The 22,968-nt window shown below is 44.5% G+C and overlaps 1 protein-coding gene across 2 annotated transcripts in view; it reads left to right on the forward strand.

Moving 5' to 3' along the window:
• Window positions 1-22,968, forward strand: part of RPTOR (regulatory associated protein of MTOR complex 1) — a 118,566-nt gene that overhangs the window by 47,939 nt on the left and 47,659 nt on the right. For both annotated transcript variants that reach the window (XM_042832910.1, XM_042832911.1), the window contains exons 8-13: window positions 3,651-3,751; window positions 4,657-4,801; window positions 12,507-12,582; window positions 15,262-15,363; window positions 18,642-18,725; window positions 20,130-20,240. In XM_042832910.1, coding sequence (XP_042688844.1) covers window positions 3,651-3,751; window positions 4,657-4,801; window positions 12,507-12,582; window positions 15,262-15,363; window positions 18,642-18,725; window positions 20,130-20,240 — 619 coding nt within the window. The remainder of the gene's footprint in view (window positions 1-3,650; window positions 3,752-4,656; window positions 4,802-12,506; window positions 12,583-15,261; window positions 15,364-18,641; window positions 18,726-20,129; window positions 20,241-22,968) is intronic.

The raw sequence follows: 22,968 nt of genomic DNA on the forward strand, positions 1-22,968 counted from the left end.
CTGTCAGGAAGTTGATGGAAGAAGCAATCGAGAGTCCAGAGATGTTAAATTGAAGCCAGCAGCTGAGGCAGCCTGCCCTTTTTTCCTTTTCTTCCCCTCCCTCAAAAACAGTTTTTACAAATGAAGCCTGCTTTGTGCTTACTGTCAAAGGCTCTCTGGTGATCGTCAAAGCGTAATGAGAAAGACATCAGGAGAAGTGATGCCAAGATGATAGCAGTGTTCCTTGTGGGGGAGAATACTTCTGGGGCGTTGCAGCCTGCTGGCTACGTAGGTGCCTGTCCAAATACAAGGTATTAGAAACTTCAGTTTAGAATCACAGGACAGGTTTGGAAGAGCATCTTGTGGAAGAGAAGTGTGCTGAGTCTCAGACATGCTTCATCTGAAAATTTTTAGAGTGAAACTCTGAAAAGATTGCAATAGTGAAGTGACCTCTACTCCTCTGAGAGAGGTGTAGATGGTGAGTTTAAAAATACAGAACGGAAACCCCACGATTGACTATTTGAAATAAATCTGTGGTGATCAGGGTCTACTGACACTGAGCAGCACTGTGTTAAACCCCCGTCGATCACTCAGCTCTTCATTTGAGCGGTACAAGCTGCCCTCTGGTTTCTGGGATGAGAGTTTGAGCAGTCCGATCTAGGAGCAGAGAACACGTGTTGATTTTCATCTGTCGATTTATCGTACTGACTGTTCCAACTTTAATCGATTCCTGTGTGCGGCACAGAGAACAGCAGTGCTGCCAATTTCATCCTAATGGCTCTTTCTAGCTCTGCTTCAAAATCGGAAAGCCCTGCTACGGTTTGGCGCAGTTATTGAAACGTATTGCCTTTCATTCTGGTGCTATTCCACACTCTCTACCCTCACCATTAACACCTAATGCATAGGTTTGCAAAGCGCTGAGCACCATTAATCTTCGCAGTGCTGGAGCTTGTACCTTCCTGAGTGCGTATGGGGGCAGAGAGGAAATGAACTCACCTGATGACACGGCAGATGTGCGAATGACGTCCTGTTAATGTCTGCTTCGTGACTGCAGTCCCTACAGGCAGCTCTGTTTCTATGAATCTGGCAGCTCCTCTTAGAAAGCACGGTTGCTTGGTGCAAAAATACCAAGTGTATTTTAACAGCCAAACTAGAACCTGTATTAAACTAACAAGAAGCCATTTTTAGCCTTTCAGTGCAAACAGTAAGCATGCCTTGCTCCCTGATAAAGCAGATTATTCAAATGAAAAGAGTTTCTAAGGTTGTGCTGCTAGCATCAACTTTTGGTTTCAGCCTGTCATTCCTGCTTAGTGCCATCAGTAAGATAATTATCAACACACAATTTGCATTTAATAAACAGAATCTAGTATGAACTGTATGCAGAGCTCTCCATCTGCTGTAAAGATTCAAACTCCACCATGAAACGCTATTTCTCTTTGCACTGAAAGCTGACTTGAAAGCGGCCTTTAGAAGGCTTAAGCTCAGCATTTGGCTTGCAAGGAAAACCTCAACAAGGAATGCTTTGGTTTCTAATTAATAGCATTACAACTTATGAAATGCTGGTATTTTGCTGCAGAGGGTGTTCTGCAATGCAAATATTGATGTGAAATCCTCCTAAGAGCGGTTGTGTGGCCTTGTGTTCCCTCTGCTTGCTCTGGGGGATCAGTTAATAAACACTGTTTCAGAGCTGTATATTTTTCCTCTGATATCAAGACAGACAGGAATTTTTTATAAGATGTTAATTTCTATCTATTTCAGAAATGTATGCAAGGGAATGTGCTTCATCTGAACCTGCATAGGGAATGCTACTGCCATATGTATCAGAACAACTCAGCATAGACAAAGCTTTGCTCTTCATATAGATTGTCTTGATACTTTCACTATATGAATTTGTTTTTCCCAATGCAAAGCAACAAAGCATTAGAAAGGATATCTTAGAAAACTGAAGAGGATGGAGCAGGAAGCTGAGAGACCTTGAAGAACAATTTACAGCTTCTTTGCTTTCCCTGAGTCCTGAGTGGATGTTGACATGGTGCCCAGCAGACCTCGGGCTGCTCTCTTGACTCACAGCAGACATCACTTGCAGGTCCTGCAGCTCCTTTGGACTGTTGTTATGGCTGAGCAAATACAGCACAAGCTCAGCTGGGTGAAATGAATTTGAGCACCTTCTTTCAGTTCACAAAAGCGAGGTCCTCCCAGGTGGCAAACAGGACAGCTGCTTTCCCTCCTTCCAACATGAAACGCAGCTGGGCAGTGCTGTAGTGTTTTTTCAGTTACAACCAAAAAGCAAGCAGCTTGATGTAGCTCATGGAAACACTTTCAGATTAAAATCTGTCCCTCCATGGATCACAGACTGAATCTCTTAGGTTTGCATTGTGCTGGCAGGCTGCAGTTTGGTGCTGTTCTGCCGTGCTGAATCCCTGTCAGGCTGTCCCTGGTGCATTGATGCCTGGAGTAACAAATGGGCAGCCCAGGGGGATGGGATGTTATCTGCTCTGCCCTTCTGCCTATCTCTGGCTACAGCTTTCCACCTGGCTGCTCCTCAGCAGAGCTAAATAGCTCGTGTTCCTCTGAAGCACGTGTGCCTGAAACCTTTAAAAGCATTCAGTTGCTTCCCTTTCTTAATGATTAAATGCTCTTCTTTCTTCATCCACTAGCACAATGTATTTGTTAGCATGAGGATTCTTCCCTCTGATGAGTGTTCATCCACAGTGCTCAAGTCCTTCTCTGCTGTAGGAGTAACCTTAAATTTCTCACTCCATGGCGTCATGAATGCTTGGAGGAATCGGTTTGATTTGCTTCTGAAGAGAGGGGACGTAGCTGCTGTAGTCACAGTAAAGGCCTTCGCTGTGACAGACCGAGTGCCAGCTGAGTCCATTGCTGCTTGTGTGCTGTAATGGGCCTCTGGCTCCGAGGAGGTGTGCTTAGAAGCAGATATTTAGTAACGTGCTGCTGTTTTATTCCTGTAGAATCACTAGCTGGTCCCCTGCTTTTGCTTTGTCTGAGAAAGGGAATAGATCTGTGAGTACTTCAGCTTTTTGGAGGATTTGAGTTATTTTTTCCTACCTAAGATAGAATCTTAAAGACAATCTTGCTCACTTTCAGTGCATGTCCTGTGTGTTTGCAGTGCCAAGAGTCTTGCTGTTTGGAAAGCTGCCATCCCAGCTATTGATCACTGCCACTTTTTTTTTTTTTTTCCCTACATCAAAATATTTGATAAAATTAGCAATTGGATTCCTCAGCATTTTTTGTACCCCAAATAGACTCCAGATATGTATTGCTGACAAGATGTTGATATTTTTAGGGTTGACACAGCACTCCCTGTTGCAGCCTGGGTAGTTGTGCACACTGAGCAGATGGAGGATGGCCGTGAGCTCCGGTGTGAGCCTGAGTGCAGCAGCAGAGGCAGTGCTTTGTGCTTCCCTTCATGCTGTGCTGGCAGTCTCCTGGCACTCTGGGGAGAAAGGAATTTGTTCTCTTCAGCAGAGAAAGAATAATAAAGCAGAATAGGAAGAAATTATTACTATTTTCTTATGTTATGCTTTTTGTGCATATAGGTACCACCGTGACAAGTGATACAGTTAGAGGGTGACTGTGTGCAACGTGTTTAAACAATAAAAGCCCAACTAATAGGGAACGTCCTTGTTCCCCCTTCCCTTTTTCCCCCACAGGATTCCTGGAAGGCTGAATGACAGGAGAACTCCCCTGGGAGAGCTGAACTGGATCTTCACAGCCATCACAGACACCATTGCGTGGAACGTGTTGCCTAGAGGTACGACTTGGGCAGGCAAAGCAAGTTTTCATCAGGAGGGAGTGTTGCTGATTCAAAGCAGGATGAAGAGTGAGAGGAACGAGACGCTGAAATAAGGAGAAAATTAAAGCTTAATACTGAAAGAACAGCTCAGGCATGATCTTGAGGCTACTTAAATTTTTTATATTCGTTCTTCTCAGCAACAATTTCAGCAACATGATAATTAGAAACTAGGAAAGCTTTTTCCAGTGCTAATGTGGTTGCTTTAGCTTGAATAATTTTCTTACTGTATCTGGAAAAAGCGATCTGTTTTCTTGCAGCCTTTGTCAGCATCATGGAAAAAACAACTTTCTCTCTCTTTGCTGATAACACCGTGTATCTTTTGCCAAGTAACTTCACCCCATTTTTCAACCTCTGTTCTGCTCTGAGTTCATTCTCTAGAGCGTGAGCGGCCAAATTTGTATACATTTGTATGCTAATGCTCATTGCTGCATAAATAGTTCTTTGCCCTTCTGGGAGATAGTTATCATTTGTTATCTTTTACTGTTCATGTTGGCTTTTCGTGAGCACATCAAACTGCCAGTTAGTACTGCAGTTCTTTATTAAATGGTACACACAGGTCCTTTTCTCCCTTACAATTTCCAAATCACTAGAAGTGAAATTTTGTCCAGAAAGGGTAAATCCTGCCTGAGGTAGACAGTAGTTACTTATTTTCATGTGAAATGCAGAGTAATAGCGATGTTTTAAGGGAACTCAGGGCAGATGTCCTTTAAGAGTTGGGATATCCTGCCACTGAAAGACTGTTACAGATTCTTTTGTTGTTGTTTGAATAAAATATTTACGTATTTTTATCACTTAAGTGATTTTTACATAATACCTCGGGTACTGGAGTTACAAAGGTGCTCATCTGTGCTATCTCTTGACAGATCTTTTCCAGAAGCTCTTCAGGCAAGACTTGCTGGTGGCCAGTTTATTTCGTAACTTTCTCTTGGCAGAAAGAATTATGAGATCCTACAACTGTACCCCAGTCAGCAGCCCCCGCCTGCCCCCCACGTACATGCATGCAATGTGGTAAGTCACAGAGTTCCTGTGCTGCAAAGGCTGCTGCTGCCTTTGGGAGCTTTGCTGGGGAGCTGCCGTCATGAAAGATTGTTACTACTCAAATCTGCGCCGTGCTTTACTGATGAAGTCTGCGGATCAGAAATGAAAGAGCATGTGGCAGTGTAAATACCCACCTACAGATCTATTTCTTCTCTTTGCATACGTGCACGTGATGCAATTCTGTAATGCAGAAGGTTCTATTCGGCTATGTAATCGTTCATGCCAAATAGGAAGGGAATGGGACATCACCTTTATTTGCACAGAGCAAAGCTGATCCCCTCTGATTGCAAAGGGTGAGGGGCATTGGGGGCCGAAGGGAGAAAATCATAACTTGCATTGTAGAGTTCTTTTGCTGCAGAGTTCATCTATTGTCACTGTTGCTTTTAAGATGATTAACAGAAATGGAGGTGGCACAGTTACATAAAGCCTCTTAAATGTGGTTTTGACTATCAAACAAGCATTCCATGAACAACAGCAATGCAAATAATGTTAACAATAACAATAAAAATGCTTGCTTTGATTCTAGAACAGTGTAAAATTTGGCTAAGTACAAGCCAATACAGTCAAGCTAATGCAATTCCTTTAGGAGAAAAAGATAGCTGTGTGACTTGCTAAAGGCTGATAGCACGGCAGGTAAAGGTGACTGAGTGGGCTTAATTTGCCTGTATTTTCAGATTCCTTTGGTAAGTTTTCTTCATTAAAACATAGAGGAAAATAAATGTAGTGGTGGTATGAGGTGATAACGATCAGTGCAAACCTGATCAGCATCAGTAAGTTCAGATCGCATTGAATGTTTCCTCTAAAAAAGGGAGATGGGGTCATAGAGCCCCAGCAGCTTCGTGAGGTGCAGGCAAGGAGTTGGCATTTGCTGGTTGAGTTAAGCTGCTTTCAGGATTGGAAAGCTTGGAGGTGATAGGATAGACTCTGGATGGAACCTTTAGCAGGTTGGCAGCCTTGCTGAGTGCATTGTGTGTTTGTATGTGGCAACGTTCTCAAGTGCTCTGAATCAACAGCTCTGGAGGAAAATTACTTCAGTTGTTGTAAATATGGGGATGGTCTTATCATTGTGTGCTGAACCACAGGAGTGAACCTCAGAAGTCCAGGATCCTGTTCTGTCTGTCACAGACTTGCTTGGTCCAATGGTGGATTCTAGAAAGGCTTTTTTCTCTTGTGTTCTTCTGCAAAATGGCACTAAAATACCATTATGAAGTCCTTCACACCATTCCACAGGGTAGTTGCATTGTTGCTGCTTTTTAGGGTTTACCAAAAGAAGGAATTCCTTAGGAAAAGGCTTTTCTCCTTCTGAATCCCCAACACTGGCAAAGTTGAAAGTGAGTGAGTGGAGAGGTTTTGGACACGTTTTTCTTCAGTGTCCTAAAAAAGGTGCAGTTTGAATCAAATCTACCAAAGGGGAAAATTCCACTTTTGTCAGAGGTGGCTCAGTTCTTTATTATGAACTTTCAGAAATGACAGATTTAGAAACTAATTTAGGCCTTGCTTAAATACTTTCTAAAAATAATCACCTGCTCTTACCTATCGCTTTTCATTCAGCGCTTTCCTGCTGGATTCCAGATCCTCCAAACCCATTTTTATTTAGATCAACTGGCTGAAAGCAGGGAGAGCTGCTAAACGGGTGCTGAAAAGAACTGAAACTTTGGAGTGATTTGATCATCTGTGCTGATAAGCGGTGGAGGCTGCGTGGACGATGCACGATGTGGCTTCTGCTGGTGGTGAATGTGACTGGAGGCAGTGTGTCTGTCGGTGTTCTTCAAGGATCTGACCTCAAACTTCGGGGCTTCCCCACTCCTCGTCCTCTTCTTCCTCTCTTCTGTGCTTTCTGGGCATTGCTTGTGTTTATGCTTTGTACCTTCATCTGTTCCCATGGAATGATGATCCTGTGTGCACCAAGTGCACCAAGGTCCTGGCTCAGGTTTGGCTTTGTTGCTTGTGGCCTCAGCGTGGCGTGATGTTTAATTTCTCCAGTACAAACATGTATATATTCTCTCTTGCTTTATCCCCTGGACTTTGCTGCCCATTCACAGTGTCCACGTATGTCTGCTGTTACTGATGTGAGCCATTCTTCAGATTCAGAGCTGGGAAGCAAAGTAAAACGGGATCTACATGCAGACATGATTTGTATCCCAGCAGAAGGCTGACTGGAGAGGCCAAGTGCTTTTGCCTTAGTGTTACATTTTGCACCATCTTTTGCAGGAAAGGCGTAAGTTGACAGCAGCATTTTGCTGAAGTAGTAAGGCACACACAGACCCTTCTGGACTGCATGTGGTACCCTGATCTCAGCAGCAGCAGTGGGTGTACCCGGGGTGCTCCGTGCTGCCCTGCAGCTCCTTCTCTCTGGGAAACCCTCACAGTCAGGGAGAGGGGAGCAGAAAGCCCCTGCAGCTCCTTAGAGGCCTTCTTCCTTTCACTGGCATGCTGTGTTTTACCTGCATTAGGTGTAAGCCCTCCCAAGCACATGCTGTTGGTATCTGTGCGGTGCCTTGTGCTGTAGGTCCCTGGCTGCTGTAAGCACTGTTATAATGCATGTATTAATATTAATATATATTGATTAACTGGCTGAGCTGTTCAGCTTTGAGAGTTGTTTTGTCTATTGTGCGGTACGAACAGGGGCCTGGTGCTCTGTCAGCATCTTGATCTCTGTTTTGATGGATTACAGTTTATACATTGCTGCTGTTGGCAGCAAGTTATATTCACGGCCTTTGAAAAGACCCAATAATGTATTTAGAGATATTTCCTAACCTGGGACATAGATTAAAAATGAAATACCTTAATTACACCGTGGAAGAACTATGATTTGCCCATAATGGAAATATTGCAATAGTACATAAAGCAGGCGTGAAATTGTAGTTGAAAGAAAGTCGTAATGTACTGCAAATAAAATACGTGTGGAATTCCAGCTGAAAAGGAAGTCATAATACAGCAACCCAATTACAGGTGGAGAGGAGCAGCAGTCTTTGTGGCAGCCGTGCAGGGCAGGTGCAGCCTGCACCCTGATTTCTCAGAGAAATGACTCTCTATTTAGGTACACGGAGCTCTCAGCATCTCAGGAGGAGGAAAGTGATTGTTTGAAAGGGTATTTGGAGCCGTTTGGCATTTGAAGGATGAGTTTAATTCAGATCACGCTGTTGCCCTAACCAGATTTTTTGTTTGCATCTGTGTTAACATCTCCCAGACCCATTTGTGGACTGCAGATAGTTTAACAGGGAGAAATATAGGACCAGAGCAGCAAAGTGTGTGCTCTAAGCTGTGGTTGGAGTAGGGGAACACAGTGGCAGAAGAAAGCAAGCTTTAGAGTTGTACCAGATATTCATAGCAATAAGTATTGCTTTAAAAATAGCTGTCTGAGCACCTGCCCAGCTGGTTCCTCTGAAGCAGGCTCAGTGGGTGCACGGTGTCACTGCTGAGCAGGTGAGCTTAGGCTGAGATGTGTGCATTCAGTCGAACAGAACACGTTGTTGAGTTGTACTCGCAGAAAAGACAAACACAGGAATCTTACCCAACGTATTTGATGCAGACTGAAATATTTAACAGTTCCAGAAGTCCAAACTCTGAGCAGTAGCCCTGATGCCTGAGCCCTACACTGCAGACGGCTTCAGCTGCTCTGTAGCTGCTCCTTGGTATGACTGTCCCAGCAAGAAATATCATTTATCACTAATATTATGTGTGGTGCAATATAATATGAGCCATCCCCAGAAAAGGACATCAATATTACTTTATTAAAAAAATGTGACGTGAGAATTAAAAGCATTAGGCACTGACTCAGCCCAAGTGGAATGTAAGAAAATCTGCCTTGTGCTCTGCCAGCTGAGGTGGTGCCTGTGGGTGAAGAAAGGCTAAAGCACGTCTCTGTAAGCATGTTTCATTTATGTTGTTGGGTATTACTGTGAGCTTCCAGTGCTGAATGTTTCATGGGTTTGCACAATAAAACCATTGCTGAGCAGAGCTGGCACGCTCTGCCTTCCCTTCTTTGTGCAAAAGTCCAAACTTTGCAGCACCTTGGGGGAAACAAAGTGAAGGCAGCTGGGGTGAATTAGCATTAGAATTTTAAAAGTTTAAACAGTCCTACTGCAGTGAGATTGGTGTTAGGAGCGGGCAGAGGTGGAGTCCCATTAGCACACAAATGGGAACTTTGTGCTGAAGGGCTGAAGAGAACTGGAGCTGAAACATAAAGACAGGTATGAGTATTTTTATAATGGAGAAGAGCGTTTATGATTGAATTCAAGGGGGCTCTTTCCCTGCTGAGTTTTTATTGTGTATAATGGAAGAGTAATGTCTTTTCCTTCTTAATTTTCATACACTCTGAGGTGTTGTATCCTGTCCTGGGATGATGGCTGGCACCCTGTCTGTTGAGAACCTTGTTGAAGGGATTGAGCAGTGCACATAGAGACGCAGGGCGTTGTTGGCTTGTTTTCTTTACAGGCTGTTTCTGTTGGCAGGTTCCATTGCTTCATCTGTATTTCAGAAAACAAAAGTACATTGCTGCCTTTTTTTGTTGTTTCAGTTGAGTCAATCTTCCAACTAAGAGAGAATTTAATATACATTTATTCCAAAATATACACAGGAGGTGCCAGCATCCAAGCATGCTCTGCTCAGTTTTGGAACCCAAGCATCTCCTTTCCCTTCCCAACACAGCTCAAAATCAATAACTTTGAATCCTTTCTTTCATAAGACTGCTTCACAGCACAGCGTGGAGGAAACCACAAAGTGCTCGAGCCCCTTTTGAGACGTGGTTCTGTGAAACTTGCTCAGTCCCCAACAAGGACACGTGTGGCCCTGCTGTGAGTTGTTGTGTATGAAGCTTTAGAGCTCGTGCTTTGGTGCTGGCAGCCTGCTGGCTGGGTTCCTCTAGGTGAGATGGAACCTTCACGTCACCTGCATCACTGGCTTCAGCCTGCAGGAAACGTTTGGCACTCAGGGATAGAAATGAGGACCCTTGAGGTTACATATGATCGTGTTAGGAGTAAAGGCGTGCAGGGCCTTTAGTAGTAGTGATACAGGGACATAGAAATAAACAGCTGGGTTTGGAGAAAACAAGCTGAAAATCCTGTTAGTCTTTGTAACGTGATTTTTGACATATCAGTGGTGTGTATCACACCTTCTGTTACATGTGTGGTGGCTTCTAATTTAACAGCAGTGTGCAGAGAGCATGTCTTATGCTTTATGTACAGAGCAATTAGGACAGTGCAGTGTAAAATCCTCATTAAAGTGCTGTTTAGCAGTGTGGTGAAGCTGGAACACGGTGATATTTCAGGTGGTTGGAGCCATTGGCTGCATCATGGTGTCACCCTGCTTAGTTGGGGCTGAGGGGGTGATGGAGAGAATGCAATGGGGGGGGGAGAAAGGGACAGTGCTGAGGTGTTCAGGCTCCTGTAGCTGATGCTGGGATAACAAATCTTCCATAGTACTTTGCAAACAGTAATCTCCATGAAGAAGGAAGAGAGGCAGTGATCTTCTGGGCTGGCTCTCATAAATCACTTGTAGGATGCGGTGGCACCCATCCCTGTGCCCCTGCTGCTCCTTAATTTATCTCCTGTTTGTGTGCTAAAGTGTAATATTAGTTGAGGGAGCATATCTACAAACTGCCCACCTTTCTGGATCCCTTTGGCATATTGAAACAGTCAATCACTTCCTACCCATCGCCAACAGCCATTATTTTCGTGTCTCTACCAAATATTTTTTCCCCTCCTGTTTCTCTTCACTTTGTCAGTCCTTTACCTTCTTTTGTGGCTGATTTTTGACTCTTAATTACTGCAGGGCCTATTTAAAGCAGTTCTTTATTTTGCCCGTGCCATGAGTTAGCTATGTGACATCTCATTCATGAATTATGCAGCCCAAAGTCTCGCAAGCGACGTGTAGCTGCTCTTGTAGTAGTTGGGAGTAGCGTGATGTTTACTTCAGGCAAAACTGTTGTTTCCTGGTGTGTCTGGGTGGGTGGGCAGGTTTGCTGTCTCGTTTCTTACGGAAAAGAAGCAGAAACAACATGTTGGGCTACTTGGGAAAGGCTGGAGCATCATTTCAAGTAGTTGAATCGATGAGAATCCCTTAACGCAGTTGATGTTAATCAGTAGCTCTCTAGACTGTGATGAGCAGTAACAAGATCTTATATTGCTGGTTGCACTCTTTTAAAAGATTGAGTAACGTTAGCTATGTGGCTGCATTGATTTTTAATGGCTTGTTTTTTGAAGCGTAAAAAGAGATTTTGTTCTAATCTGCTTAAATCGCTTTTTAAATTTGGGGTTGTTCTTTCTGATAACATTTAAAACCTTTGGGAATTGACCCTGCAGGGCTGCTCCAGACATTTTTATAGCAGTATTAGTTCTTCTTACCTAAAATGACTTTGGAGCTCAGCATCTTAGTTCTGTGCCCCTGCAGTATAATGACCTACGCAGGATTCTTTTATGGGCAGCCAAAATCAGACCGCTTGTCTCTGATCTCCAAACCCTTTTTCCTCCCACCTCGTAAAACTCCTCTTGAAGGCAGTATTTATTGGTGTTTTCTGAGGTCTGACAGAGTTTCTTCAGGTGATATTCCCCATTCCTCCAAGCACTTCCAAGTCAGAAATGTTCATCCTTTGCTTGTAGCAAGATAATCTGTATAATTGGACTAATTGACTTTTCCTCCTCCACAAATAAATATCTCTCATCAGCTCCACACAAACATTTTGTCTCCAGCATGGGTCTTTATTGAGCATGTGGGAAGCATTTGTTGCTTGTGCTTTGATTATCTCTTGATTATCTCTTAATTATATTGGCAGCATACTGTCAAGTGGAGAAGGTGAATGCTGTGAAGCAGAGGGACGAGGTCTGGGACAACTAAAACAGGCTGCAGCTCTTGAACCCATGGAAAAATGCAGGATCCCTGTGGTTTATCTTTCCATTTAATTGGAGAGATTGGTTTTAGTTAAGAGTAGCTGCCAGTGAATCCAGTGGGATGGATTTGCTTGGTGGTTGTTCTAATGGGAGGCTTTGTCTGACTCCAGGCGAGGTGATTTAAGAACTTATTAGAGCAGGTAGCTGAAATAGGCTGCATTGATTATCACCTATGGCCTTCTGTCTGCAAGTGTGCCTGGGAGAAGAAAAATTGCTTAGCCTATTGATGGTAGCACATGATGGCCACAAGTCATTAAAGAGCTAATGTGTCTGGAGAGTAAATTAGTTTCTTTTGTTTAAGAAACCCATAGGGTGGTGGTTTAACTCACTAGCCTTTCAGAGTGCATAAATCCATATGCTACAATGAAAAGTGCCTGGAATGTCTACATATAGAGCAGGGATAATGGTTCCTTGGGCAGTATGTACCTCTTTCACATACTTAGAGGTGTTTCAGGGACTCTGGAGATGAAATCCTTTTATTTTAGTTTGCTCCTCTTTCAGTTTGATTGTGAGCATTTGGAAGCAGATTGGTACCAATCTCATTTGCACTGCATCTACCACAACAGCTTCCCTTGCCACTGCACGTGGTTTATGTGCTGTTAGTATTACAGATCACCATAGTTCAGCTATTCCATAGCCTGGTGGAGAACAGTAAAAACAGTTAGGAAGAGGGAACACTGAGTGTTGTGCAGCCGATCTGACAGCACTGCTTTATCCATATTCTTATATGGTGTTGCTTATGAATAACTGCTGATAACTTCTCTTTCCTCTTCCACCTCTTTCTGTAGGCAAGCGTGGGACCTTGCTGTTGATATTTGCCTTTCCCAATTACCTACAATTATAGAGGAAGGAACTGCGTTTAGGGTAAGTCACGTAATGTATCAAAATGTCTCCTTGTGTAACCCATTATTTGAAGCCTCAGCTCAGCACGTTGCTTTTTCTTATTGAATCTTGAATATTTTTTTTTTTTTGGAAAACTGTAAATCCAGGTTCACCTCACTTAGAGAAATATATGTGGATTTGGAATATTCAGATCTAATTATAGCAAGCAGCAAGCATCCTATCTTCAAACATGAATTCACTGCTGCAAGTGTACCCAAATAGATTCTGTAAACAGCTGCCATCTCCATGTAGACAGAAGTGAAGTTTCAGAGTTTTCTGGAATGCTTTTGTGATTGAGTTGGTTCAAAATTGGAAAAAAAAAAATCTGCCATAGCCATACATTTTCTACTTTTTAAAGAGGTGTTCTTAAATTAAATGACTATTGCCACTGAAACAAGCATAAAAAGAAAACCAGACATCTGCTTTGTGCTTTTCTTCACAACCAGCACTTCTGGTGTGGCTGATTGGGCAGAAGTGTGGGATGTCAATGGGTAACATAGAAAGCCCAGAGCCCAGCAAGAGGAGAACGTTGTGTGCATTGCCCCCTGCTCACAGAGCAGCTGGGGAGTGTGGGGGGGTACCTTTACAGCCTTGTAAATGCAATTGGAATAGAAGCAATTTTACTCCGACGTTCTTGTCTTATATTTACGATACCAACCTTCAGAAAGGCTTTCTGGCAGTGACTGCAGATGGTCTCCAAAGACCCGAGTACAGGAGGACAGCCAGTAACTTCCGCAAGCATGGGGTTGATAAAGATGCCCTTTAATTCTCCCACCTCTTTATTTCACCTGCTCTATGTGCTGTATTTTAAAATGTGCATGAATACAACTCTGCCAGCCTGTTCATTTTTACATCAGGTATCTGACAATATCAGTTGGGTACCTTTATGTTAGACCTGGATACCATCTCTACAAACACGGTCATGTGAGTTGAAATTTACCAAATTTATGTGTATTCAGGGATGGAAGGAGGCAAATACTTGACTCAAAGGATCAGCACATGTCCTGCCTGGTTAATACTGTGTAGGTCTGTGCCTGTTCTGCAGAGAGAGGACCTGTTGAAGGTCTCCATCAGACACCTAGAGAAATAGTAGGAAACTTGGCTATTAGTTTAGGAGGAAGTGGAAGGGCTCAGCTTTACACTGTGACAAATGCTTGCAGAAGACAGGCAATTGCACATCTTTGATCTGTTCCTTGTGTTCTAATCAAAGTTTCGCCCTCACACCTTTGATTTATGCCAGCAGGAAGCGGTGTTTATCAGCAGAGGTTGGCAGCTGCTGGGCAGCAGTAATCTGGGCAACAGTGGTAGTTTGGGGTGAGGAGAGCATTTATGTTCCTGAGGTCAGACCACCATTTCATAACAGGGCTGCCCGGTGAGTCACAGCATCACGTGCTGCCAGCTCTCCCTCCATCCCTGCCATCGCTGCAGGCTGGGTGCCTGGGCTGGCCTGGTCTGGATGAAGCAGCTGGTAATCTCTTCAGGGCTGGTTTGTTTCAGCAGCACATAATAAACCACGTGCTCCTGGCTTCTGCTTATTGTCTAGCTGTAATTTGCTACTCAGACCTGCAAAATATAATAACTTGCTGGAGCCAAGCCTGCAGACTAATGGGGGAGTGGGCTCCTGGCAGCTCGGAGTGGGCATGAGTTCCTGATCCCACCTCCTCCCTGTCTTCACCCCTCAGCTTCATTTCCATCTGGGTTTGGGGATGGGGTCAGTGTTCTCTCACACAACTCTGTGCAAAAGGAAGCACTGGGGATGCTGCCCTGGCCAGGGATGTTGCTGAGCCCCAGGGCTGTCCAGGAGCACACCGGGAGCTCTGGGGACTCTGTCACATTATTGACCACTCACCATTGAGTTCATCTCCCCAAGAACTCTTCATTTCATCAGCCAGTGAACCTGCCTCATCAAAGCAAAGCCATAGCTGCATCGTGCTTTCCAAAGCCTGCGGTATTTTCTTTTCTCCTGCATGTCTAGCAGTACCACAAGCCAATGTTACAGGATTTTCCATGGTGCTTTTCACACTAATGTGTAAGCACCAAAGCCCAGCTGAGGGGTATTAGCTGATGCTGGGAGCTCATCCCACCTGATGAACTTCAGGAGGGCAGTGTTAAATGTACTGAATGCTGCAGCACTCTGTGTGCTACTTTTGTGCACGTTTACCCACACTGCCAGGACATCTCTATTGGTGGATTATCACTCATTATATTAGTGGATTCAGTACTGTAAGTAAACTTTCTGTTCTTTGTTTGCCTACACAAAGTGCTGGGACTGTGTTCACTGTGCTGGGCAGAGGCAGCAGTGTGTGCCACAGGAGTGAAAGCTGCCTCTGCAGAGCAGATGAAGGCAATTCTGCTGTGGCTGCTTCTCGTGTGGAAGGGATTAGCTGGATTTCCCCAAGAGCTTTTGTGATATCTTATCCAGTTTCTCTGCTTTTTCCTTCTTTTTCAAACACATTAGTTAAATGCCAGTATATTTAAAGGGAACTGCATCTGATCAGTCTCTGGGGAAAAAAAAAAATTACATTAAAAAGCAAACCAAGCAAACATCTGCCAATTACTGTTTTTACAACCAATACACCGTGCGTGAGCCCACAGATGCTAAATCTAGTTGCTTTCCTGGGTTCAGAGTCAAACATGCCATCTGTATCCTTGTTCCAACAGCACAGCCCCTTCTTCGCAGAGCAGCTGACTGCATTCCAGGTGTGGCTGACGATGGGTGTGGAGAACCGCAACCCCCCGGAGCAGCTGCCCATCGTCCTGCAGGTGAGCAGCCCTGGCTACAGAAATGCCTGAGCTCCTCCAGGGTTACCGAGGGCTGATGACATGCCTGCTAGATCTGTGCAGATGAGGACAAGGTGCTTTTCTTCCCCCACGCCTTCCCTTTCTGTTGAGCACAGCTTGCCGTGGCCTGTTTGTGGCTCCAGCAGTATGGGGCTGTGCTGCCCCCGTGTTTTGCTCTTAAGTAGCAAGACTTTTTTGCAGAGTAGCACATCTTTGTTGTTTTCTCCTCTTATATCCCAGCCATTTCAGGCAGAGACTTTATCTTCTGCCTGCTTTCACAAAATGAACATTACTGCAGTGTAAATAGCTTGGAAATAGATTATTTTTCTGTGCTGCTGGTACAGCCTGGAAAGTGTTGTCTTTAATGGGATGCTGAAATTTTGTTGCAAGAACATAGAAACAAGTCTCTGAAGACCATGCCTGGAAGGAACATAGGGTTCTGGTAGACATCTGCTTAGATGAGATGAAATTCATTTTTAGAAAGGAGAAGTAAATCCAGAGGAAACAACACCTTATTTCAAGTCACCTTTTATCCAAGAGAAATATGGCAGTTGTTCATCTGTTCTTGCCCTCCCCTCTCCACCTGTTTGCATTGACAGAAATACAAACCCTTACTGAGATTGCTGTGGTCTCTTCTCAATCACGCAACAGAATTTAAAGTCTTCCTGTTTAAAGAAGTACGATTCCAATCACTTATCCAGAGACCTGTGATTTCTTTCACTAAATGTGAGAAGACTTGCCTTCCCTGTTAGCTGCCAGCTTGTTCTGTGACTGACAGCACCATCAATCATTGCGAGACCGAATCTTAATTTCCCCGAGCCTTCCAAGTCTTGAGAGATCAGCTGGATAAACAAATGTAAGGTTTATCTCGGTCACTGCAATAGGAGAAGGCAGGCTTCTGCTCCAGCACCAACTTTGCTGCTTTCCAGTGGATTATTTGGCACCGGAGGGCTCTGCAGCAGCTTAACCTTGCAGTGGAATTGAGAGGTCATCTGGCAGAGGAATCTGCTTTCCTTCCTGGAGCAAAAATGAGCTAGGACAATGTAATTATTCTTTCAATTAAGGTATGTGTAGTTGTAGAGTGGAATAAGGTGACTCGTTAACAGGTTTGAGATGCTTTGAAGCAGAGTGACTCCTTAAGAGAAGGGAGGAATTATTTCACACCTCTTGTTGAGCGTCTTTTTGCTTTGAGCCCCTGGGAGCACTTATGCCGTGCTGCTGCAGCCTGAGGTTGATTCTGTTTTCCCATTTTAGATGTGCCACCAGAGAAAGATGGTGTTTGAGTGCCAGGGGCACAGTGCCAGCCATGCAAAGCTTGGCACTGTGATGGGCAGGGAAACCACTCTTCGTACACGGCCTCCATTGACTTCAAAAAGTTCCGAATTGCATTTCAGGTTTGTGCTGTGCTTGGACACAGGTGACCTCCTGCTGCAGGGACAGAGAAATCATCAAAGGCAGAAGATAGCAGCTGCAGATCTGGTGGAGGTGCCTTCTGCTATGGGGTGCTGGTGCACATGGCCAAGGCTATGCCCACTGCAAGCCCTGGAAAGCTGCTGCTGCAGTCCTCTTCTTCCCTCTGTGTTTGTTAGGGAATTCCTAGTCAGGGAGGGATGTGATGCAGCCCTGAGCACACAGTAGCACAGCACAGCGACTTAATTTCACTCCAATTTTTAAATTGCGCATAGAGTCCCCACGTCCTCACCCAAGTCTCCAGTGTTTGTGTCAGTTGTGGCCTCAGCTTATTGCTCAAATCAGATTGGGAAGTACGAAGTCAAAAACCTGAGAGTCAGCGCTGGCTTTTTTGTTTCTGAGAATAATGAAACAGAGCCTTTGAAATAAGGCAGAATTCGGGTTGGTTAAGGAGTCTTGTGGGAAGTCAGTGCAGCCGAGATGTGATTTTGTATCTTCACCCAGAAATCCTTTTCAATCACATCCATTTATTTCCAGCTACAGCAAAACGTGTGGCCTTCCTTGTTTGTTTTTTTTCTGAAGGTCAGATAATGGAAGCATTGCCAAATCTCTCTGCCCCCTGTGTCTGTAAGCACCCTGCACCTAATGTGCTCCTTTCTGTTGTTTCAGCTCCGCCCCAGCTTCCATCATGCCCTGGTTTCTCTTGCTGCTTTAATCTCAAACATCTGGCCCTGTTATTCCTGTGCTGGGCATCTTTAAAGCACATGGTCAGTTGCACCAAGTTCTGTAGTAAGTTTATGGAATAAGTTGGTGCCAAGTAGGGCAGGATGACCAACTTTCTTTCTTTTATGTTTTGGGATCTGAGCAAAGATACTCAGACACGAAACAATCAGAGGGATTAATACACCCTCCCGTGTAACTGTCGTTTTCCTCTGGACTTTCTCTGTACAACTTCAGTATCTGGTGTCAGTTGACCATGGTATGAGGTCTACGCCAAGTAATTTAGTTGTTATTCTGTATTAAACATGAAAGATAATTCAATTTGCATATGCATTGTGGGAAGAAACATTGAGACAGGGATGAAACTGGGAGCTAAATCAACCAGTCGCCTTGCCTGAGATCCGTGCTGAGGGATGGTGGTCAATTTAAACTGAGGATTAAATGTTGCATTCCAATATCTTACATCTGTTAAGGAGATTAAGAACTGAAAGTCTGTCTGTTAATATTTCACACCAGGGTAGGTATAAGCCAGTAAACTATCACCTCATTATCGTTGTCAGACTCCATTTTAATGAGATTTTTATTAATGACTAATGTGACCTTTTGCTTCCCTCTTAAGTCTCTTATATTGATTTGCTGAGGAAGCAAAGCCTCTTTTTCTGCTTCTGAGCTGTTTTGAGTACTGGCAGGCTGCTCCTTTTGCTCACCTTCGAATCCTTCCTGCAGATGCAATCCCGTTCCTCCTTTTCTGAGGAAAGGCAGTAAGATGAGACTGTTTGAAATCCATAGTGGCTGCTTCCACCTAGCAGAGCTGAGCTGCATAAGAACCATTGCACTTGAGAGAAATATTAACAGGGAGAGAACTGGAGCACCACTTGGAGGCTGAGGTTAACTGCATTCCGAGGAAAAGATCTGTAAGTGTCTGCAAAACTTCATGGAAGGGAGCTCTGCTGGGCAGTGCCCCACTGGTGACACTCTTCAGTAGAGTAAAAGCTCTTAGCAGCCAGGGTTTGTCTTTTCCATTCAGATCATCAGTGTTTTTCTAAGTTACACGAGGTCCTCCTCCGTTTGCTCTGCAGTCACAAGGAGCTTTGTTCCCTGATAGTAACTGCTGTCCCTTTCCTCTGCAGGTTCTGTTGAGCCAGGTGCATCGGCTGCGAGCTCTGGATTTGCTGGGAAGATTTCTGGACCTGGGGCCCTGGGCAGTTAGCTTGGTGTGTTTGTGCTGCATTTTGTCTTGTGAAAGTCAATTAGACTCTCAGTATAGGTGATAAATACAAATGATGATTTATGCAAGGAAGATGTGGAAGGTACTCCCCAGATTTGACGAATGGTTGGTGTTTTTTGTAGTCATGCATATGGAATGGAGCAAGCGTCTCTAAAAGAAAAGTGGTTTGTATTAATCAAGAAGGCCGAATAGCTTTTCATTTGTGCTGTTATGAAGAGGAGTTATTTAGACAAAGTTCAGTGTAACATAATGGAAGCTACAAAACAGAAGGCAGCATCCAGGACAAATAAGGAGGTTTGTCATGTAAAATAAATAACAACAAAAAGCCCATATGTTCGTCATCCTCTGCTCTCCTCAGCTTACTGGCTGCATCGTTTCTTCTCTTCCTTTATCTATTTGGTCTCTGGGTTGTGTAAGCTCTTCTGAGAGGAGGCAGCTGCCTTCTGTGTTTTGGGAATTGGCTTGCATGGTGCAGGTAATAAGTAAGAACATAGCAGAGGAGCAGTTTAAAGCACTCTTGTAAATGGATCTGTTTGTTGATAACAGTGATGAAGACAAACCAGCAGCTGGCGGTGGGATACCTCCAGGATGGGGCTTCTTGTTGGCTTTCTTTCCCTCCCATTTTCATCTCAGACAAGGCTCCTTCCTGCACCACAGACAGCTTAGCCCACAGCAGCACGAGGAAAGTATGATCTTAAGCTTTCTAGATTAGAAACTTTCATGAGGGTCAGCACGTGGTGCAGGGCATCCATAATGACCTCTGCTGCAGCTGTTCTGCTCCTCGTTAACTGCAACAACTCCACTGCTGTGTGGTGCCCTGCTGCAGCCCAGGGAGCCCCCTGAGCCTCCAGCACTGGCACATCCCCTCCTCCTCCTCATGCTTCCCTCCCATCGCCCTTTGGGAAGGGATCTGCAGTCACGGAGGGGTTCTCAGAGATTTAACGAGTTGTGTGTGCTCCTGTGAGCAAAAGGCTTGGTAAAAAGTCTGTATAAGCGAGAGGCCTAGTTAATTTCCAGTGGGAAGGCTGTAATTATTGAGCTTTTGCAATATGTTTACTTGTGAAAGCAAATGGCCCCATCTGAGAAGAGCACAGCATATCGTGAAGCATAAAATAGCACAGGCTGTAACGAGAAGGAGCGAGTGCTAGATTAACTCTGAGTCTCACCGGGCCAAATGAGTCTGAAAATATCTGGTGACATCCACGATTAAAATGAGCAATAGAGGGATCCCTTCTTTGCTAGAAATGTATGAAATTGCATTCTACCAGGTTTTTCATGTGTCATTAAGACATGCTCCATCTCTGCAAAGCGGGCAGCGCTGCCCCAGTGCAGAGCAGTGCCATAAGGCTGAGATGTCTCTGAGCATTTGCTCTTCTCTCTGGCTCCCCAGGCGCTGTCTGTTGGCATTTTCCCGTATGTGCTGAAGCTGCTTCAAAGTTCAGCTCGTGAGCTGAGACCGCTTCTTGTCTTCATCTGGGCCAAAATTCTCGCAGTGGACAGTGTGAGTACTTCTCAGCATGGCTGCTTTCTCTGGTTTTCAGCAACGTGCCTTTATTTTCCCATTTGTTTCATCCAGTTGCTTTGGAATTTAGAATTTCTCTTGAGGCGCTTCAAAAGGATGCTGTATTATCTGAGGACCGGCGTATCTCCTCATTTGTTTATTTCACTTGTGTGCAAGCTGGCTTCTGCAATTTTGTGAATGTGAAATCCCCATTCAGGTACTGGCAAGCTGGACTGCCCACCTTTTCATGCATCTGTGAGATGAAGGCATGTTTGCTCTGTGCGAATGCTTCAACGTCATGTTAATGTTCCCAGCTTTGGGAATTGGCTTGTGTGTCCTCTGGGTCAGTGCCTGTTTCCCAGCTTAGTTCCTCCTTTGGTCCTATGGTGCTCTGGCCGTCAGATCTCCCTGACTGCATCTTTACTGGGTGGAGCACTGCTGCTTGTGCTGAGGGGCTTAAAATGCCCCTGAGTTCCCCTTCAGGCCCTGTGTTCTCACCTGTTCCCCCTCGCTTTTTTCATTTTAAATTGTTATCAAACTTATTTTGTTCAAAACCATTTCTGTAAGTGTCAGAACAGCCCCTGCCTGGTCTTCAGACCCTGATCCTTTCTGGAAATAAAGCAGAACTCATTTTTTGGTGACTTGCATTTAAGAGTCCTCTTCCAAGTCCCCTGCGATAGTACTTACGTGCAGTGCTGCACTGAACGTGGTTGGCATAGCAGTATCTGTTGCCTAGAGAAGACAGTTCATTCCTATCACAGGTCTGTGATTCTGGCTTTCTCTGCAGTATTTTGGCACCTTTGGGCTAAAGCTTAAAAACTGAGCCCTGTTATTTTATTTTTGTTAAAGATGGCCTTACCCAGAGCTCTGGGTATTGTTTTGTCTTAAATAAATAATTAAGCCGAGAAATAATTATAGATAAATTTGTACAGTCACATGTATGGCTCTGTGGTTTGTGAGTACAATTAGTTAAGCAATTTAAAATTATTAAGAGAGGTACACACAGATAATTGCAGGCACAATTGTAAGCTGATATAAAATTGTCTGAACTGCTTGTAGAAGTTGGCTTTTGCTTATTTTGGGGTTTGTTTTTGTTAGGTCTCTTCCATTTCACTATGGAAAAATAATGCTGAATGTGTTGGAATCTTTCCCTACTGTTGATATAGCATTGTCGGGTTTGGTTTTATAAATACATTTTCATTAACATCCTGAGAGGATTTTGGAAAGCAAAGAAAATGAAAACTATTCATCTTAAAGCTACTCTTGAAAAGCTTATTTTGATGCATGCCCCTCTGCAGCTCACGCTTCAGCCCCAGGTAACTTTCAGAGAGGGCTCATGTATAATTCACGTGGGTGCTGAGCCATCCTTCACTGTCTCTGTGTTGAAGCCAATCTGAGAGTGCTTCCTTCCCCTGCCCTCTCCTGCCACCATCAGTGTTGCTCCCTGCTATGTTTTACTGCCCCGCTCCTTTGGTAGACTGCTTTAAAAAATAAAACCAACCCAACAAACCAAAAACACACCAAAAAAACCCAGCCAAAAGACTTGGCTCTTTGGGTTGCTTTCCATTATTTTTTTCATTCCCAGCTCCCAGGCAGTGGTGTGAGAAAGGAGAAGGCAGTGACAGCAGGCAGGTGGGATGAGTGCTGCTGAGGGAGGGGACAGGGCGCATGTGGTGATGGAGCAAATGTGTCGTAATAGCAGAAAGCTAAGGAGGAAAAAAGACCCAAAAAACAATTGACAAAACCATGCTGAAAAGAAGTAAGTGCTGCTAATGTGGGACAGCAAAGAAACAGATCTCAGCACTGCAAATAATTGGCTGAAAACAACAGAAACCAAACATTTGTCACACTGTTCAAAGGGCTTAAGAGGCGTAAGTAGCATCCCTGCTTCCCAGCTGTGACCTCTGCTATCAGGATGCTGATGCCAGCTCATGCTGCTGGCTCTCCGTGTGTTTCCCAGGGTCTAACAGTGAGGGTTAGATTAAATGTATTGGTTCCATAGAAGCTGCTGCCCTGGAGCTCCATGTGGTGGGCAGCAATGGGAGCACAGTGAGAGCGGTGTGTCCTCCGGGTCAGTGCCTGTTTGCCTCCTGTGCAGCTGAGAGATGTTTGTGTTTTTTCCTGAGGAGTAAGGAGTGTTCATGCCCAGAATGAAGTGGAGAGAAAAAAAGCTTCTTTTTTTCATTGTGTGTGTGTGTGTGTGTGTGTGCAGCATTACACAAAAGTCAGGGAAGCCTCTCGTAGCTGCAGCCTGGCATCAATCCATTCCCTCTGCTCTTTGGTCTGCCAAAACCAGCATCTCTACTCCCTTCAGCAATAAAATATTCTCTTGCATCTCTGTCTTGCCATCCCTTTGCCTTTCAACAATTAGTTTCCTCCTTCACCTTCTATGCCTGATAAAAAATACATGATTCTGTCTCTGGTGTGAAGCATACAATAGAACTGCTGTCACAAGGGAAATCGAATGCCAAGTCAGTTTTCACTCGCCTAAATTTTCACTTTAATAATATGTATTTTCTTGGTTTGACCCTACTATGTCATACATGAAGCCTGACTTTGTATGTTTGCAAAAAGAGCTGTGGGAGGGAGTTCTTGGTGCATGCTGTGCTGTGGGATCAGGGCCGTGTGCTCCACTGCTGGTGCTGCCCCAACAGCTGCATCCCTCACCTGCAGAGCCCTGAGGACAGTGATGTTCCTCCATGGGCTCTGCCTGTGCAGCAGGACATCG

This window comes from Centrocercus urophasianus, unplaced genomic scaffold (genome assembly GCF_019232065.1).
Source record: "Centrocercus urophasianus isolate 14NV4802_14NV808 unplaced genomic scaffold, USGS_Curo_1.0 seq_40, whole genome shotgun sequence".
In the NCBI taxonomy this organism is placed as follows: Eukaryota; Metazoa; Chordata; class Aves; order Galliformes; family Phasianidae; genus Centrocercus; species Centrocercus urophasianus.